Source organism: Parus major, chromosome 14 (genome assembly GCF_001522545.3).
Source record: "Parus major isolate Abel chromosome 14, Parus_major1.1, whole genome shotgun sequence".
Taxonomy (NCBI): Eukaryota; Metazoa; Chordata; class Aves; order Passeriformes; family Paridae; genus Parus; species Parus major.
In genome coordinates, this window is record NC_031783.1 from 15444582 (window position 1) to 15463996 (window position 19415).

Sequence of the window (19415 nt, forward strand, 5' to 3'; positions counted from 1 at the left end):
GAAGATGCGTGGTGCTGGCCCACACACGGCCACCCCTGCTCCCTCAGCATCTCTCAGAATAAAGAGGCTTAATCAGAATGGATTTCTGTTCCTCCCCTGCTATTTTTATTGCTACTCAAGTGTCGGAAATCCAGCGGGGAGAGCAGAGCCGGGAGGGAATTGCACCAGCTCGCACCAAGCTCGTGCCACGGGCACTGGGGCTGGGGGCACGCGTGGCATCGCTGGCACAGCCAGCCCCACCACTGGAGCCCTGCTGGAGCCAGTGGATTGCAGCCAGCACTTCCAAAGTGTGTGCAGATATAAATAATCCCCTCGTAGGAGTGGGGAAGGATGAACACATGTGCCGAAGGCTCTGGAGTCCTTATCCCCTCGCAGCCCCCGGGAGCAGGAAAATGAAGTGAGGACTAGGCAGGGCTGGAGCATCTCCCTGCATCGCTAATGACCCAAACTCGCCTTGTATCAGCCTCTCTTCCTTCAAGGAAAAACCTAATCCAGCTAGGGATTATTTCTGACTTCTTACTTCCTGTCACTTTGCCAATTTAAATGCAGCAGAGCTTTCATCGCTGGATTTGGGAGGACAAAGCCTAACAGATCTCGGGTTAGGACATTTTTGCCTGCAAGGACAGCTTTTTTCTCACAAGAGTTGTACGGTCTTTGCAGCGTGGGCTGGATTTTGTTGTTTGTTTCTACTTTGCTCGGCGCAGTAGGGTCCAGGTCCAGGAGCAGGAGGATGATGATGGACAAGGCAAGGAACAGGAAGAGGTGATGGAGCTGGAGCTGGAGCTGGAGCTGGAGCTGGAGCTGGAGCTGGAGCTGGAGGATCCCAGGCTGCCCTGCTCAGGGTGCCAGGCTGTGACCCTGCACTTTGAGTTGCACAGCAGGATACCAAAGTCAGCAAATTCTCTTTGGTCCCAAATCTTAGTGAATCCCTGGAGAGGCCAGGGCTCTGAGCTCGCTGCTGGAGCTGACCCTCCATCCATGGAGCGGTGAGAGGGGTGCAGGGCTTGGCCGGGGCGTCCCCACCTCCAACCCCACAGGGGCCAACACGATCTGACACGGACTTTGCTTCTGTTTGAGCTCGCTTTGTTCAAAGCCTAGGAAACGGTACATGTGCACTCTGCTCACACCTACACACGCTGTGTTAAAATAACACAATTAAGGCTGCAAAATCCCCCACTCGCAACGCAATTTGCAGCCCCTCAGCTGTGGGTGGGAGATATCTTTGCTGCCTCTGCGCAGGCCGGGGGCCGGGCAGGGTGCTGGCGTCAGGCGCTGCTGACAGCCGGGGGCCGGGCAGGGGCGGCTGGGGGCGGCAGGATGAGGGTGTCGTGCTGGGGCTGAGGCAGATGTCCCACAGAAACTTGGCCTTTCCCTGCGCCCTGCTCCGAGCCGCCTTCATGGTGCCCACGGGAGTGCTCGGGACCAGGGGCTTAGGAAAACCAGGAAGAGCAGATTTTTGCACAGGAAGATAGTGATGGGACAGGAGGGAATGGCTGTAAATTAAAAGAGGAGAGATTCATAGTGGATATCGGGAAGAAGTTCTTCCCTGGGAGGGTGGGCAGGCCCTGGCACAGGTGCCCAGAGCAGCTGGGGCTGTCCCTGGATCCCTGGCAGTGCCCAAGGCCAGGCTGGACAGGTCTGGGAGCACCTGGGACAGTGGAAGGTGTCCCTGCCATGGCACGGGGTGGGACTGGGTGATCTTTAAGATTCCTTCCAGCCCAAACCGTTCTGGGGGTCTGTGATTCTCTGACCAGTGTCCCAGTGCAGCCATGCCCAGGGCTCATCCCAGTGCCCAGTCTGTGACACCCAGGTGTGACCTCTGCCAGCAACTCTCCCCAAAACCGAGCAGTGGTAAACCCTCCTCAAAAAACGGACAGGGAGACCCTCTGTGATGCAGGGTGGGTAGGTGTGTGCTGCTGACCCCAGCCCGTGTGTCCCCATCCTCACGCTCCTCAGAGGGCTGGGTCCCCTCCCAGCTCACCGAGCGCCGCCGCTCCAGATGGGAGCGCTGGGAAGCAGGAGCTGGTGCTGTGAGCCCAGAGAGCCTGGGCAGAGCTGCACCGCCTCCAGCCCGAGCTGGGAACCAGGCACAGGGCCCGGGGGGAAGCAGGGAATGAACCAGGGTGATCCACAGCCAGGAGCCAGCGGGAAGCTGGGCAGGGAGCGCGGCGGGGCTGCAATCAGCGAGCCCTGCCTGGGGAGCAGCACAAACGGTGATTGCAGGTTGAGGAGCTACTTAATTTTCGCATTCTTAATTTCTCGGTACCTTCATAATTCTCTGTTTGCCTTTTTGGAGTAAATAACTAGTATTTCCATGTGAGTGCATACAGATGAGGGCTGGGGAAGCACACGCCATCGTGTAAATCATTCGCTTTCCCGTCTCAGCACGGCCCCTGCAGGACCGTGAATTCCAGAGGTAAGTGTATTCTAGGGCTTGTTGGAAAGGTCGCGTGAGTCATGGGTTCATCCAGCCGGCTGAGGGATGTTTCAGGGAGATGAGGAGACGGCGGAGAGGGAGAGGGCAGGGGGGTTAACTGCTGGGAATGGTGCAGGAGTGACTCGTGGGTACGAGGCTTGTCCAGGCTGAGCCAGCTCCTGGGCAGGGGATGAACAAACCCCGGTGCAGCCAGGGCAGGTGCTGTGCCCTCCCCGGGGTCCCCAGCCCCTTGTCCCAGGTGCCAGCCGGTACCGGGGCTCAGGCACGGAGCAGACCGAGCTGGGGAACCAGGGAACCGAGCGGCCCCGTGCCGGGGCTGGTGCGGCTGGGTGAGGGTCCCTGGGGCGCTGCTGCCACTCGGAGGGGACTTCCACCCTGCCCACGGCCCAGGACGGTCCCGGTCCGCTCCCGGAATGCCCGGGGGTGCTTCCCGGGGCGGTCGCGGTCTCGGTCCCCGCTCAGTCCCGGCAGCCGGCGGTGGGGTCCCCCCGCCCAGTCCAGGCGTTCTCGTAGGGTCCCTCTCCCGATGTCCCGGGCCGGTCCCGATGCCAGCATCCCGGGCTGCGCTTCCCGGGGCAGTCGCGGTCCCCGCCCAGTCCCGGCACCCCGGGGTGGGTTTCCCGTCCCGGTCCCCGTGCCCCCGGTGCCGGTCGCCGTCCCCGCCGCCGGCAGGTGTGAGCGGGCGGGGGGCGGTGTCCCGGCGGTGCAGCCCCCCGCGGGTCCCGCCCCCCGCTGCCCCCCGCCCCCGCCGCCCCCCGCCGCTGCCTTGGCCGGGCGGCGCGGGGGAGGCGCCGGGAGAGGCGGCGGGAGCGCACGGCGGAGCCGCTCCGCCGGGCTGGGCTGCTGCGCTCCGCGGGCTGCGCTCGGGCCATGCCTGCCGGGCTCCCCGGGGCCGGGCCGCCCCGCTCCGCGCCGCCGCGGGGGCCCGGCTCTCCGCCGGCCGCGGGGGCATGAGGCGGCGGGCGGCGGGCGGCGGCGCCGGCCCTTCCCCTGCGAGCCGCCGCCGGAGGATGAAGCAGCATGAGGATGTGTGACAGAGGCGTCCAGATGCTCGTCACCACGGTGGGAGCCTTCGCAGCCTTCAGCCTGATGACCATCGCCGTGGGCACTGACTACTGGCTCTACTCGCGCGGCGTGTGCAGGACTAAGTCCATGAGCGACAACGACACGAGCCGCAAGAACGAGGAGGTGATGACCCACTCGGGGCTCTGGAGGACGTGCTGCCTGGAAGGTACCGACCCCCGCGGCCCCAAAACTTCGGGGGAAGGGTTGCACCGCGGGACCCCCAACCCCAGATCCGGGCCCCCGGCGAGCGGCGCATCCCCCGGCCACCCGAGCATCCCCCGGCCCGGCGGCCCCACCGCCCCGCGTTCCGCCATCCGCACCCCTCCCCGGGCACTCGCGGTGGCACCGAGCGGAACCTGCCGGGGGCCGGGGGGAGCGGCTCCGCGGGCTCCCCCCGTGCTGGGGACCGGCGCTGGAGGCGGCAGACGCGCCGTGTCCTCCCCGGGAGCTCCGGGCTGAGGGGCCACAGGTCCCTCTCCTGATGGGGAATGGCTGAGTGAGAGGCCCGCGGCTGCTGCCCCTCTCCGAGGCTCGGCCGGCGCCGCGTCCCTGTCACCGGGGGAGACCCCACCGCACCCGGCGCTTCCATCACCGAGCCCCAGCTCCCTTTCCCTCCGGGCAGCGCGGCGGGGCAAGGTGGGCTGGGCTGCTGCTGCTGCCCCACCGCAGCTCGTCCCCGCGGCCGGCCAGTCCCACAGCGGGGCTGCCCCACCACGGCTGCCCCACGGGCGAGCTCCTGCGTGCCCGGCCTCGCCGCTTCGCCCCGCTGCTTCCCTCCCGCAGCAGCGCCCGCCTGGCGAGGCCCCAGCAGCTGCCGCCCTCCTGCAGCACAGGCCACAATTTGGGGCAGTTTTGGCCCAAAGCTGCTGGCTGGGGTGTCCCTGAGCACCCACAGGCTGTGGTTAAAGATGAGCTCGAGCAGAGCCAGGTGCTGGCACCTGCGCAGCAAAAAATGGCCGATGGCATCACCCTGGGCCCCAACTTTGACAAGGAGCGGCAGCAGCGGGTGTCCTGTGTGCTCGGGAGAACCTGCCCCGCTATCCCGTGGGGCCCTGGCGGTGTCACACTGCCCCAGTCCGGGAGGGACCCCTCCAGTGGCGGGGGCAGGCGAGCCACGGCGCTGAGCTGCTCCTCCACGTTGGAAAGTTCTCGGTGAGTCACAGCCACGGATGCAGAAATACCCTGTGCTGTTCCTGGTGCTCAGTCCTAAACCCGGTGAAGTCAGTCAGAGCTTTCTTACTGACTCAAGGAGGGTTTGGATCATGCTCTAATTCCATAATAAATAATTCGAGATAATCTGTCTCCCCTCTTGGGCTGAGGGAGCCAAGGAGGCAGGAGCCAGGGATGTGAAAGATAGGATCGCTGGAGGCATGAGTAATTTCCAAAATTCTTCGGTTTGCTACCTGCATTTTTTTTTCCAGCCAATGTTTTATGTTTCCCTCACTGTGATCTATCGCTGCTTTGGAAGGAGCCAAAGAGGCCCCGCTACCCTGGGCACAGCTCACTCGGGAAAGGGCTCGGCAGTGCCATGGCAGAGCTCAGAGCTGGATCCCAGCCCAGCAGCCCGAGCCTGGGCACGGGGCTGGGAGCAGCAGGGCGTGGGCTCGCCGTGGGCTCAGCACTCCCTGTTCCACATCCCAGCCCGCGCCGGTGCTCCGAGAGCCGCTCGAGTGGGAGTGGGAGTGGGAGTGGAGCCGTGCGGGGCTCGGTCCGGCCCTGCGGCACCGCCGGGGCCTCGCGCGGGGCCCGGGCTCCGTCACTCCCTGCGGGGCCGCTCCGGGGGCAGCACGTGGGGCTCTGATGGAGCTGGGGGGACGTGCTGGGGCTGCTCATCACCCTCCTGAATCCTGCGGGAGAAGGCGCCTCGCAGGCTGTTAACCCGTGCGCTGCTGGCCGGGGAAAACTTCCCCCAGCCGAGCTGCGCAGGGCTCGCGGGTCGGTGCGGGGGAAGGACGGTGCTGGGGCGGGGGCAGAGCAGCCCCCCGGCCGGGGGAGCGCTGGGGGCACAGCCCCGGACCCGCTCCACGCAGCAGGTCGTGCGCGATTCCTGCTGCAGGGCCTGGCTGCCGGTTTCTGCGCGCTCCCTGTCGGGCTGGAGGCAGGGACAGAGGCTCCATCCCCGGAGCGGCACCGAGCACGGTCTGTCGCAGGGGCCGCTTCTCCTGCGGTCCACGAGATGCTTTTAGCACCGAGCAGAGCTCCCGGCCCCTCGGGGGCCGCCTCAGCCCGAACTTTCCGCGGTGAGGAGGGAGGGAAGGAGCTCGGGAAGGAGGGAAGGAGCTCGGGAAGGACGGAGCTGCGGCCGGGCTCAGCCGGAGCTGCCCGACGGGAGCGCTGGCTCCGAGCATCCTGCCGGTCCCGGCGCCTGCGTGGGAGCCGAGCACCACGTGAGCGTCACAAGCGCATCGAGAGCGGATAAATCCTGAATGGAGCCGCCGCAGACCCATGGAGAGCCACCCACACTGGGAAACACAAATTAGCGGTTGACTCAGTCGCTGGAGCCCGGGCAGGTGTTTCCAGACTGCTGGGCCGCGATTGTCTGCTCGGAACCGCAGCGTTTGGATGCTGGTTATTGCTTTTACAATAGGTGAACGCTCGTGTGTCCGGCTCGGGTGTGAGCTCAGTGCGTGTCCCCCGTGGCTGTCTCGGTGTCTCTTGTTCTCCTCCGTGCCCGCTGGGTCAGCAGGAGGGAGGGAAGCACGCGGCGCTTTGGGGAGAGAGCCGAAGTTGAGAAATCGCTGCTTAGGCTAGTGGTGATCTCAAGAAAGTAACAGAACTTTGGTTTTCATCAAACTTAATTAAATTCAGCATCATTAAATGCAGCATCATTAAATGCAGGGAGGCTCCGTGTCCTCCCTGCTGCGTGGTGTAGATTGGGACTGGCTCCACGGCATCATGCGGATCTGAAACAGGCAGAAGGAGCAGGAGGATTTGGCCAAGGCTGCTCAAAATACCATATTTTAAGGCGATGTGGTATTTTTCCTTTCCTCCTTCATTTCCCTCATCAGAGTAAAGTGCTCTGTCATTTCTGGAGGAGGCCAAGCGTTGCTCTGCCTGCCTCCCTCACAGAGGATGCTCAGCACCCTGCATTCCTCTGGGGTGGGGTGTGGGGTGTTCTGCAGGGGACACAGACACGTCCCAGAGCTGCTCTGTCCCCCCTGGGCCCCTCGTGGCCCCTCCAGTGCTCCCCACAGCAGCTCCAGCACAGCCTTTGCCAGCGGAGCTGAGCCTGGGGAGCTTTTGGGGCTGCTCTTTTGGGATGATCCTGTCAGGATTTGCACACAAGCTTGCAGGTACCATGCTGACCCGCGGCTCCTGCGTGGCTCAGTGGTGATGGAGGGTGATGGGCCGTGTCCCTGGGCCGGGGGTTCCTCTGGAGAGCTCACGAGCTCCTCAAGCTCCCCTTGAACACGGGGAATAATCTCTGTGCCTTGGCCTCCCATAGCCATGGGGCTGCTTGTCCCAGTTCTGCCTGCTGTGAGTTTGGTGTCATGCTGAGCTCACTGAGCCCCTCCCAGGGCATCCCCAGAGTGCTGAGACCCCCAGCCCATCTGGTGGGACTGAGCAGCATCTCCTGCTCTCCTGGTTCCTCACTCCTAATCCTTGGAGCTGTATAGAGATGGGCCCAAGGTACCGAGCTGCCCAGATCTGCCTGACCCCCCCTCCCTCATCCATCAATATCCCCACCAGTCTTTTCTCTGCCCTTTCCCTGTTTTACTCCCAATTGCTTCATGTTCTATTCAAAACTCTCAATAAAGATGTTGTCATAGCTCAGCACTGTCCTTGTAACAGGAGATCCTGTGCAGGAACCTCCCTCGAATGAGGGCACTGTCTCTGTGAGCTCCCAGCCCCGTTAATAAAGCGCTGTTGATTCTGCATAATACAGGTCTTTAACTTTTTCAGGAGAGCTAAATCGAATACCCTGTGGAACCCTTAAATGTATTATGTTACTGAATTCCTTTATCAACTGAATTTGTAACTGTATCAAGAAAAATTTATGAAGTTTGATAAATCTGTTTTCCACGAGGCTGTTTGACATTTGCCTCCTCCTCCGTTCCCACCTCTGCTAACCCACGGGCGGTGCTGGGCACGCAGCTCCTGCCATTGCCCAGCGCATCACTCCTGGCGTTGAGCCAGCTTCTCCCGACTTCTAGAAACTCAACAGAATGCCAAGGTTCATTAAAATCCATTTTAGATCTTCAGAAGCCTTCTCAGCCTATTCTCTGAATGCTCCTGGGAGGAAGTTCTCCAGTCCTCCCGATTCCGTGTTTACACTTTGCAGTTGCTGTTCAGCATCCCCCCAGCTCCTGCCAGAGTCCAGAGCCTGTTTGTCTCCAAGTACAGAACAGAAGCATCTGATGAATAAATAAACACGTGTCACTTCTGCTCCATGGCTGACAGCTACACCATCATGATCCAGAGGTGGTTCACACCTCAGGAAAGCTCCTTCCAACACAAAGAAAGAATTCCTCCTTGCTTTGCTTTGCCTTCCAGTTGCAGATTTATTTTAACAGCCACGTGTGTGTGGCCTGCTATTTCCCATATCTAATTTTTAAATTTGATTTCCCATTCCCCCTTTCAGTCGGCCTGGCAGGGGTGTGAGGTGCAGGAAAGCAGCTGTCCTCACTCCTGAGTTTCCATTTTCCCCCGTTGGTTTTGTCCAGGGCTGGTTCTGGCTCTGCTGAGCCGAGCTGGGTGCAGCGAAGGCATTAAATGGGGCTGGAAGCGGCTGCCCTGGCCAGGCACCAGCTCTTCCCCCGCCTCCAGCTCCTCTCAGCCCTCTGAGTGAGGCCAAGCAGAGAATTTCCCCAAGGTGACAGCAAGATTGTTTCTGTTAGAAAGTTATTATCTTTAATTTTTAAAAGCGCCAAGCAAATGTCCCTGAGATTGCAATCACCCATGATGGAGCACTTTTTCTCGCTACTCATTATGGGCAGGTATTTAAGGAGCTGCTCATCCTGTTCCTGTGTCTGCTCCGTGTCTGTGCTGGATTCTCATCACCGCCCCAAAGTGTCACTGCCCGGTCCTGCCCGGTCCCGTGCTGGTGTCGGTGTACAGGGGCTGCCAGGCTGCCCTTCAACCCCACCCTGACCACTGACCACTGACCACTGACCACTGACCACTGACCACTGACCACTGACCATTGACCATTGACCACTGACCACTGACCACTGACCATTGACCATTGACCACTGACCATTGACCATTGACCATTGACCATTGACCACTGACCATTGACCATTGACCATGGACCACTGACCACTGACCATTGACCATTGACCATTGACCACTGACCATTGACCATTGACCACTGACCACTGACCACTGACCACTGACCATTGACCATTGACCACTGACCACTGACCACCCTGACCACTGACCCCATTGACCCCACTGTCCACCCTGCCCACACTGACCCCATTGACCCCACTGCCCACCCTGCCCAGCTGCCCAGCACCCCTGGCGTGGTGTCCCAGGCACGGCTCTGCCCGGGGGCACCAGGGGTGGCAGCTGTGGGTCACAGGTGGGCACTGTCAGCGGGGGCTGGAGGGGACGGAGGGGACAGGGCTGCTCTGCGCAGCCAGGCAGCTTTGGGGAGGTGTGGGAAGGGGGTGTTTGCCCTTTGTCACCCGAGGAGGTGTGTGATGTCCCGTGTGATGGCCAGAGAGGGTGTGGTGCGCTGGAGGCACCCGCGGTGAGGTGACGGTGAAGGTGGGCAGGGACAGTCGCCTGTCACCTGCTGGAGAGGACCTGATGGGATTAGCAGGCTGCACTGGAACCCCCAGCGCGTCTTTCCACCAGGACAGCCCGGAGCAGGGACAGCCCAGCCCCTGGCACTGCTGTCGCACCCAACTCCTGCCCTGGGCACGGGGCACAGCCAGGCACGACCCCGAGTTTAGGGAATCCCTGAGCCTCGCCTTGGTAAAGGATGGATTGGATAAAAGTGAATTACTGTCCTCTAATGGAGATGGAAATGAGGCTGGCTGGACCCTCGGGCTGCTCCAGACCCACGTTCTTGTGGCACACGGCCAAATGCCACGAGTCATAAGAATCCTTCTGGACACGGAGGGTCTCGGGCCCTGCCAGCTGGCACCGTGGCTCCGAGCAGGCGTGCCTCCAGCTCCCCGGCTGCATGGAGAGTGTCCTGGGAGGAGCTGGGCCCCAGCCCGCTGCCACCCGCTCTGCTTTGAGCACAGGGTGCAGAATTCACCCTCCTGGGATGCTGCGGTGTTTTCTGGGCAAAAATCCTGACTTGTGGGGAGGGTTAAAGAGCCGGTTCCCTCAGTGCCTGCGAGCAGCACGTGATGAGTAAAATGTATGCTGTGAACAGCTCAGAACCAGGCATTTTACTGCTGCATAGGCGTGGTGCAGAGCCTGTCATCTCCGGAGCTGCTCCCGTGTAATAGAGGTGGAGGGCTGAATTTGAATGAGGCTCCAGTGGGTTTTTTCCCATGCAAGGTCACCGGCTCCACGGCGGCTGTAAATGATTGGGGATGGCTGAGGAGGGCTGCAGCCGTGTTTTGGGGAGGGATCCCCACGGATGGGGCCGGGTCCTTCCCAGCGAGGTGGGGCCCGGCCAGGAGGTGCCAGCGGTGACTTTTGCCGGAGCAGCCAGGGAGCGCTGCCCGGCTCCACCGCCGAGAGCCGCCTGGCCTTCGGGAAATCCCTTCTCTCGGCGGCACTTTTGCCTTTTGTAAGGTGAAGCCGGGCGGATTCAGCAGCGCTCCATTCCCACGGCTCAGGGGTGGCTGATGGCACAGCCCAGAGCTCAGGGACAGGCCGGGTGTGGAGACCTGTCCTGCTCTGAGCTGAGCTGGGGCAGCTCCTCCTGCTCAGTGAGGCTCAGTTCACACGGCTTTCACCATGGATTTTAATCAACACAGTGTGCACTTCATAAATAGATTGTAACCTCCTTTTTCGGGAAAATCAAAAATGCTCCTAAAATTATATAAACTCACTAATCCAGAAGTGGGGGGGGGGTTTGCTCAGTTCCTGCCTGGGGGTCCCGCTTGGCAGGGGGGTTCAGGAGGCAGCTGCCAGGACCCACTGTCATTAACGCAGCTGCCGGGGCCGGGGCACTCAGAGGCACCGAGGGGAAAGGTCCCCACCCGTGTCTGAGTCCCTTTCCAGAGGGGCTGCAGCTGGACTCCAACACCTACAAACCACTTCAGGCTTTCAAGTGACCCTCGGACAGAGACCCCCTGAAGCTGGTGGGTGCATTTTGGGCTCGGTGTGGAGAGGTGGGGGTTTCACATCCCCCCTGAGGGCTCCCGGGTGGGTTTGCTTTGGCTGATGAGCTCCGCTCCGGAGCTTTTGGGTGGCTTTGCTCGGGGTGAGGAGCCGGGAGCAGCAGTCCCAGGCAGGCTGTGAGGAGCAGCGGCTCCAGATAAGGGCTCTGATGAAGAAGACACGCTCTGTGATGAAGAACAGCAGTGCCGGGATGACAGCGGGTGTCTCTCCCAGCGTGTGTGTGCTGACAGCTCCGCGGCGGGGAGGAGCAGAGGCTGCATCCCGCACCGGGAGCTGCTCCACAGCCCTGGGAAACACCGCCCTGTCCCGGCTCTGGGTCAGCCCGGGGCACCGCGGAGGCTGCGGGAGCCTCTCATTCCACACCGCTGTCATTTCCCAGCCTTGGACCCGCAGCAGGTGCTGAGGTGTCTTCAGAATGAACAGCCCAGGGCAGGGTTTGCTGCGTTCTCTGAACTGTCCTGTGTCCTTTGGTCCCTTCCAAACAATTTCGGGATTCTAAGATTCTGTGATCACTTGCCCAGAGGAGAACAGGAGGGTCTTCTTGCAGTGGGCTCTTGGTCTTTTGAGATGTGTCAGGGCCCCTGGGCTTGGCTCATCCCCTGAACATGACAGGAACCCCTCACTCAGCGGTGAGCGGCTGAACACGCCGGGATTTGCACAATCGCGGCAGGGAGAGGCAGGAGGATGAGCAGGTGATAGAGTGCGATGATCTCCTCAGATATTGTCTGTTTCTTATCTCCTGCCACCACAATGTACAGACAGATCTCGTGCTGTGGGGCAGCAGAGGGAGGCGGAGCTGCTCCCGTGCCGGCTCCTGGGGAACGGCGCTGTTTGATCCGACGGTCCTGTGGACATGGCAGGGAGGGCAGGTTTGGGAGCAGGTTCAGCCCCTTGTGCCACCCTGACACCCGCCCTGGGGCCCTGTGCCTTTGCTGTTTGCCAAGAGGTTTGTACTGAAGGAGGAGAATCGGGGACAAGGGGGGACGAGTGACCTCTCAGCCCTTCTGGGCACTCATGGGGATGTTGGCATTGGTGATACGTCCTGTGGGACTTGGGCACCGGTGAGCAGTGACAAAAGCTGGTGTTTGAGGGTGACATTTGTGTTCATGCCTCTCCAATGGTCACATTTCCAATTTCATCGGTGTTTTGGTAATTGTCCCCTAATTATACCTTTAATCTCAGTTCGTGCCTGGAATCACAAGGCGAGGGGAGAGGCTACCAACAAGCAATAACCCTTTTGAGGTGTGCTTGGTTTAACTTATTAAAATCAGCCTTGGTGGGTGCTGCTGGCGCTGTCATCAAGCCGCCCGTGTCCTGCAGAACTTCTCTGGTCCCAGATGTGGCACCTCCATCCCCTGGAGAGGCTGGGCTTCCTCCTAACACGAGACAGGAGCCCTTCAGGCCAGGCGGGTGATGCTCAGCTGGGTGTGACACCTGTGACTTCCCGCAGCTGTGCGTGACACCTCAGCACACCTGAGGGGGCTGCACCTTCCCCGGGTGCCTCCTGCCCGTCCCAGGCTGCTGCCTGCCTGGGAAAGGTCCCTGTCACCTGGCGAGGCGGACTGTGACCTCCGGCAGCTGTCCCCGCGTCAGCCCGGCTGTGTCCCGGCCAGCCGAGACAGTCATTCCTGCCGGGATGCTCAAACCCTGCATTTAGCGGAGCAGCCTCGCTCAGCCCCGCAGCCTCATCCCGGCACAGCAGCTGCGCCCCCCGGCCGGGCAGGGGGACCGCTCCCATCGCCCTGCCCGCCTCGGGGCTGGGAGCCTCCTTCTCCCCGTGCCGGGAGAGTCTCTTGTCGCTCCTCGGCACACTCCAGCCAAAGCTGGAAGTGTTCCCTGTACATCGGTCTTTGTCCTGATGCGTGCACGGGAGACAGGAGCGCTGCAGCGGGGTGTGAAACCTCAGAGCCGGGGGCAGCAGGAGCCGGGGCTGCTGCTTCTGCCTCCCATCAGCGGAAACGCCATCCCGCAGGGGACGGGCTGCGCATGGTGTAAATAATTGCATAAAAGAACATTAAATATACTCTGTGTCTCGGCCCAGCCTGCCCCAATTCCCGCTGCCGCCGCTCCCCATCAGCCTGCTCGGCTCCCGGCAGCTCGGGGTCCCGCAGGGCCGATGCCGCTGGCTGAGCTGCGGTGGGTGCCCGCAGCCGGGGCTGTGTGCTGGGCTCCATCCCGGCTGAACTGGGGCTGTGTGCTGGGCTCCATCCCGGCTGAACTGGGGCTGTGTGCTGGGCTCCACTCCGGCTGAACTGGGGCTGTGTGCTGGGATCCATCCCGGCTGAACTGGGGCTGTGTGCTGGGCTCCATCCCGGCTGAGCTGGGGCTGTGTGCTGGGCTCCATCCCAGCCGAGGTGCGAGACACACGCTCCTCCGCCCCCGGCCCTGAACCCGGTCTGCCGGCAGCGGCTTGGTGCTGTGGGCATCCCGGGCTGTGTCCCCGTGTCCCCGTGTCCCCGTGTCCCTGTGTCCCCGTGTCCCCGTGTCCCCGTGTCCCTGTGTGCCGGCGTCCCGGCGTCCCTGTGTCGCTGTGTCACTGTGTCCCCGTGTCCCGGTGTCCCTGTGTCCCGGTGTCCCTGTGTCCCCGTGTCCCCGTGTCCCTGTGTCCCCGTGTCCCCGTGTCCCCGTGTCCCTGTGTCCCCTGCTGGCCGTGGCAGTGGCTCTGGGAGGTGTGTGTGACACCGCCTGTGGCAGCCACAGCTCTGTGCCTTCGGTCAGGGCGCAGGAGCTCAGCCGCTCTTCAGGAATTCTTGCCCTGTCAGTTTGAACAGATCTCCCCTTCGGGGTGAGGAGAAGTCTTCCATAAAGGAGGAGCGGCGGAGCGTCCCATCAGCAGCAGGAGCTGCTCTGGGGCGGGGGCTCAGCCCCGCTGGTGGCACAGGGCTGTGACAGCAGTGTCACCTCCCGCGCAGAGCCTGTTCCAGGGCTGTGAAATCCCCGGCTCCGCGCGGCTCCAGCTGAGCACCCAAAGCGAGCAGATGCTCGTGATCTGCAGCTCTCCAGTGCTCCCCTAGCCTGGGATAACAGAACCACAGAACCGTTGGATGGTTTGGGTTGGAAGGGACCTTCAAGATACCCAGTGCCACCCCTGCCATGGGCAGGGACAGCTTCCACCCTCCCAGGCTGCTCCAAGCCCCGTCCAGCCCGGCCTGGGACACTTCCAGGGATCCAGGGGCAGCCCCAGCTGCTCTGGGAATCTGTGCCAGGGCCTGCCCACCCTCACGGGGAGGAATTCCTTCCCAGTATCTGATCTAAGCCTCCTCCCTGTCAGTGTGAAACCATTCCCCCTTGTCCTGTCATTCCCTGTCCTTGTCCACAGTCCCTCTCCAGCTCTCCTCAGGGCTGCTCTCCATCCCTCCATTCTCCTTCCAGCTCGTTCCCAGACTGCTGGGGCGTGATCCGGAGAGCAGGGGGTGCCCTCAGTGATAAGTGATAAGTGATAAGTGATAAGTGCTGTGCTGCAGCTGGGACAGAGCCATTGGAGGGCTGCTGCAGGCACAGCCCGCCCTGCACGGATGTGTGCTGTGGGCTGATGACCCTGGGCACAATCCAGAGCTGAAAATAGGGGAGTAAAGCCACGGGGGCAGCCCCAGGTGAGTGCCCGGGGGCCGGTGGAGCTCCCTGTCCTTGAGAACGGCGGCAGAGCAGCAGCAGCAGCAGCAGGATGGGTTCTCTCCGGGATTTAATGCAGAAGAGGAAGATGGAAAGCGTTGGGTGAGTGGTGAAGCTCGCTGCTGCCACCCACCTCGGGGGCCTTCACATCTGTCTCCTCTTCCCCTCTGAGCTCTCCTTGGCTCCTGGGAGGGCAGAGCCGTGGGGAGCTGGGGTTGTTTGGCATTTGGAATGGCAGGGCCAGATGGACTTGTGGTTGTTTAAAAGCTCCGATTTTTCTCTATCAACACATCTTGTGCTTTGAGCCAGGTTTGGGGAGCCGGGGAAGGTGAGGCTGTTCCATGGCCAGGGTGACCATGTGAGTGGCTCAGGAACACGGAGCAGCTTGCCCAGCTCTGAGCCCGGGGGAGCAGCTTTGGGCCAGGAGCCGGGTCCTGCTCCCGGGCCCGGAGGTGCAGCGAGGGCAGCGACACCACAGCCTCAGACAGAGGAGTCCCATGGGCTGCAGGGGAGTGAGGAGGGCCTGGAGCAGCTGCCTGCCGTGTGCTGGGGGCTTTTGGTGCTGTCAAAGCCCGAAGTGACAGACGAGATGCAGCCTCCCCTGTCCCTGCCCCAGCTGCTCCCAAACACAGCGGGCAGGGCGAGCGGGGATGGCTCTGGGCACCTCAAAAGGGCAGCTTTTATTTCCTGGAAGGGGAAGATGGGACTGGTGTTGCTCACTCGTTCACCAGCAAAGTTCTGTCCTGATGCTCTGTCTGCAGGAGAGTTCCTTCTTGTTCCCCAAAAAAAAAACCTAGGAGTGAAACTATGGTGCTACTCCTGAATATCGCTCTCCCCATCTGGGGCGTTGGAGCTGCTCCCCGGGGCTGCTTCCCTCCCGCAGATGGTGAGGAGGCGGCGCTGCCTCCAGCAGGCTCAGGAGCTAAATCCGGCCCTGCTGGCTGCGCTCGGAGCCGGGCCGGAGCCGCAGCCCCGGCCAGGGGGAGCCAGCGGGGAGGAGAGCGCGGAGCTGCGGCTCCGGGATGCCCGAGCCTCCCTCCCTGCAGCGCGGCCCCCGCTGCTCTCCCGGCAATAAACGGGCTGTGATGGATCGAGGACCTTTAACACATCGGCTGAAAACTTCAAATATTTATACCGGGAGGATGTGACAGAAGTATAGGTATATTTTAAAAAAGGCAGGTGCTGGAGTGGCAGTCATGTATTTGAACTTCAAATACTTCCCTTCAAATCTATGCTATAAAAGAGGAAGAACGTAATAAATTTAATATCGCTTTTTCAGGGAAAACAACCTGCCGAGCCTCCTCCCAGGCTAAATGTGCTTTAAAGATTGACTGTGCAGCTGTAATAACTATTGATGAACTGTAAACATGAAAAGATCTCCCTGCTCCCGGCCTGTCAGGAGCATTAGGGTGGAAATGCTCTGCGCTCCGCTCTGGCATGACTCACCACGGCCTCGGCAAATGTGTTTATTTGTAAAGATCCTTATTTCAGAAATAGTGACCTTTTTAATGCCTCGTGCAGCGAGCTCGGAAATTCCAAATTGCCTCTTGGCGACTGGCTCTTCTCACTGCAGCTCTGGCAGTGCTTTTCATGGCCATTTACATATTTTTAGCCTGGATATTCTGCGCCGTGGGGCTCCTTTGGAGAATGATTTGCTTTTCGCAGCCCTGGGCTGGCAGTGCTGTGCTGAGGGCATGGAGGGGCTCACTGCCCAAGGGCACCTCCAGACCCCCTGCCCTGAGCCCTCTCTTTACAGGATGGGTTTGGTAATACAGTGATCACAAGTTTAAGCAGCTGCTTCACCTTGAAACAGGGAATATTAAGGGTGGGCAGGCCCTGGCTCAGGTACCCAGAGGAGCTGGGGCTGCCCCTGGATCCCTGGCAGTGCCCAAGGCCAGGCTGGACAGGGCTTGGAGCACCTGGGACAGTGGGAGGTGTCCCTGCCATGGCACAGGGTGGCACTGGATGGGCTTTGAGGTCTCTTGTAGCCCAGGCCACTCTGGAATTCTGAGATGATTCCATGAATGAAGCAGTTTGTCTGGGCTGGATGTCCCTCCTGGCCCTGCCACTGACCACACTGCGGGTCCCCATCACCGCCCTGGCTGCACCACACACGTGTGAGCAGTGTCCTTGTCCCTCTGTGTCACTGACCTGTGCCCTTGCCCCGAGGCCCTGCTGGTGCCATCCCAAGCCCCTGGAGCGGCACAGGGGTGGCAGAGCAGCGTCTCAGCCTCTCCAGCCTTCCCGGGGCACCATTCCATAGGGCTGGAATTGCTCAGCCGGCTCTTTCCGCCCTCCGTGGGCTGGCAGTGTGCTGCAGGAGAGATGCTGTGCCTGTGATGGGTGCTGGAACATTTCTGGGGCTGTGAGTAACGCTGCTGCCGCGGTGTTTGGCGGTGGCACTGCTCCTTTCTGCTGCTGCTCAGCCCAATGCACCGGGCAAGGACGTTTGGATGCTTTTCCTCTGTCTGTTGGAGCTTTTATCGCTGCTCCACAATTCCAAGCCGCTGATTTATATTCAGAGTTATGAATATCTCCTTTCTTCTCTTTGTTGGGCCTGTTTTTATTTTTATAGCTGTTTGCTTATTAGCCAGGCAGTTTCCAAAGCAGCGCAAACTCCCGTCATGGTGATGAGTTTTGGGGCAAAACACTCTTAAATCATTCTCTGTACACACTTGTGCCTTTATGCTTAAATCCATTCTCCTAAGTGATTTGGCTTATAATTGTTTTCTGCTCTGTGACTTGACCTCTCAAAGCACCAGGAGCCTGTGCTGGTGCCTCGGACTTGCCTCTGTGTGCCCATAAGAAACATAATCAAGCCACGATTGCTTGGACTTGAGCAGCAACTAGTTTTTAATTCTGTGATCCATTCCCCTTCAGCTGTCAACACGGAGTCGAAAATAGCACTCCCCTGTGCTGGATGCCACGCTTCACAGCTATGAAATTGTCATTTATAGGTTTTTAGAAATTCAGAGGACATTTTAATACCGGTGAAGTGAAACCTCCAGCTCCCCATCATAATGCAGCTTCTCTCCTCCTCAGTATAAATAGGTGCTTAAGCAGCCTGGGGATGATCCGGCCTGTGCCGAGCTCGGGGTGGGAGCAGACAGCGGAGCACCCACACCCTCAGATTCCCTTGGTCTGAGTTACTGGCAGCTTCCTCAGCCACAGGATCCCAGGTTTTACACTCTTGACTCCTGGTTTCCCCCTGGTCCCAGCTGGGCAGGTTTTGTCCCCGGTGTTCTGGACATGAAACCTGGGGGTCAAACTCACTCCTACAAATGAGTGTGTCTGGATCCATCTGTTAATTAATTATCCAGCCAGATAATGGGATCATGGAATGGTTTGGGATGGAAGAGACCCTAAAGACCAGGGCTGGGCTGGGAGCTCCTGCCAGCTCCAGGCAGCTCTTGGAGAGGTGGGAAGGGGAGGATGGGGATGAGCCCCCTTTGCCAAACGGGCACAGAGCTCCCACCCTGCGGGACAGACCCACCTTCCCCACACCCTGCTGGGAGAAGATGTGGCATCCAGGAATCTCCCCGAGCTCAGCTGGCCACCCCATTACCATCAGCCAAAGAGGAGGCTGGAAGGCAAACCCTAAATCATCAGTTAACCCAAGGAAATCCAAAATGTTCGTTAATCAGGGAGAGCGGGATCCTGCTCCAGCTGCACCGAGAGGTGCCCCGGGCTCTGGGATGCTCAGCTGGGGCCAGGCCTCCCCCTCTGCCCATCTCTCTCCATCAATGTCTCCAAGCAGGCAAACAAACCAGAGATCCTTTTTTTTATATAATTGCCAGAATTGTATTAATTTAAACAGATAAACTCAATCAGTGAAGCTCATTAATTTCTAGCACATGGCTTATTTACGCTGATTCCGGCTGCTCCAGCGCTCATTGCGCTCTCATAGGAATGTCAATTACCTTTTAAAATAAAAATCAATGTTTATCCACTGTTAAAGATAAAACATGAAATGATTTCCTAAGACTCTCTGATGAGCGCTCTCCTCCCCAGCACGAGCCGAGGGCGCTGGCAGCTGCTGCCCATGGCCACGTGCCAGGGAGGGGATGGCACGGGGGGCACCTGGAGCCCCCCACCCACCTGAGCCCCCCACCCACCTGAGCCCCCCACTCACCTGAGCCCCCCACTCACCCTCCTGCCCCATGGCAGCACCTCCCCGAGCCCCCCACTCACCTGAGCCCCCCACTCACCTGAGCCCCCCACTCACCCCCTGCCCCATGGCAGCACCTCCCCGGGCCCGCTGCTCCCCTGCCAGCAGCTCCAGCCATGGGCAAGGACAGCGGGAGGAAGGTCGGGAGGATGCAGGGAGGAAGGAAGCTCAGGAGAGCGTGGGGGGAGCCCCTGGAAGCAGCTCCAGAGTGTTACCTGATTACTTTTCTAATGAGGAAAAATGAGAAAACCCTCAGAGCAAAGGGCTGGAAATTACCCATCAGCTGCAAACTTTTTTTTCCCTCCTCTATTATTCAGAATTGTTTTGCTTTTCTGAACTGCCTTGTGTAGGTTGCAGCAACCCCACGGATTCCAGAATGGGAGATGATGAGTCACTGTCAAAATGTAGAATTTTTATTTTCCCCTTTTTTTCCGCTGTTAACACTGCTGGGGGAGGGCAGTCCCGGCAGGAGCCGCCAGCCCAGCCCAGCCCAGCCGGGAGCGCCGGGCTGTGCCTGCCGTGTCCCCCGGGGGATGCTCGGCACCGGCACCCCCTGCTCCCCTCACCCCGCCGGCCTGGGGGTGCCTCTGTGCGCCTGCCAGGTGTGCCCAGGTGTGCCCAGGTGTGCCCAGGTGTTCCCAGGTGTGCCCAGGTGTGCCCAGGTGTGCCCAGGTGTGCCCAGGTGTTCCCAGGTGTGCCCAGGTGTGCCCAGGTGTACCCAGGTGTGCCCAGGTGTACCCAGGTGTGCCCAGGTGTGTGTTCAGGTGTTCCCAGGTGTGCCCAGGTGTGCCCAGGGGTGCCCAGGTGCGCTCAGGGGCTCTGTGCACCTGCCAGGGGTGCCCAGGTGTACCCAGGTGTGCCCAGGTGTGTGTTCAGGTGTGT

General features: G+C 60.5%; 1 protein-coding gene across 2 annotated transcripts in view; it reads left to right on the forward strand.

Moving 5' to 3' along the window:
* Positions 1-2056: 2056 nt before the first annotated feature.
* The window catches only part of CACNG3 (calcium voltage-gated channel auxiliary subunit gamma 3), a 25434-nt gene continuing 8075 nt past the window's right edge, over positions 2057-19415 (forward strand). The window contains exons 1-3 of one of the 2 annotated variants that reach the window (XM_015643313.2): positions 2057-2223; positions 2331-2416; positions 3475-3668. In XM_015643313.2, the coding sequence (XP_015498799.1) occupies positions 3485-3668 (184 nt within the window). In that variant the 5' untranslated portion in view covers positions 2057-2223; positions 2331-2416; positions 3475-3484. Of the gene's footprint in view, positions 2224-2330; positions 2417-3381; positions 3669-19415 lie in introns of those variants that run through there. The other variant, XM_015643312.3, reaches the window with a different exon arrangement.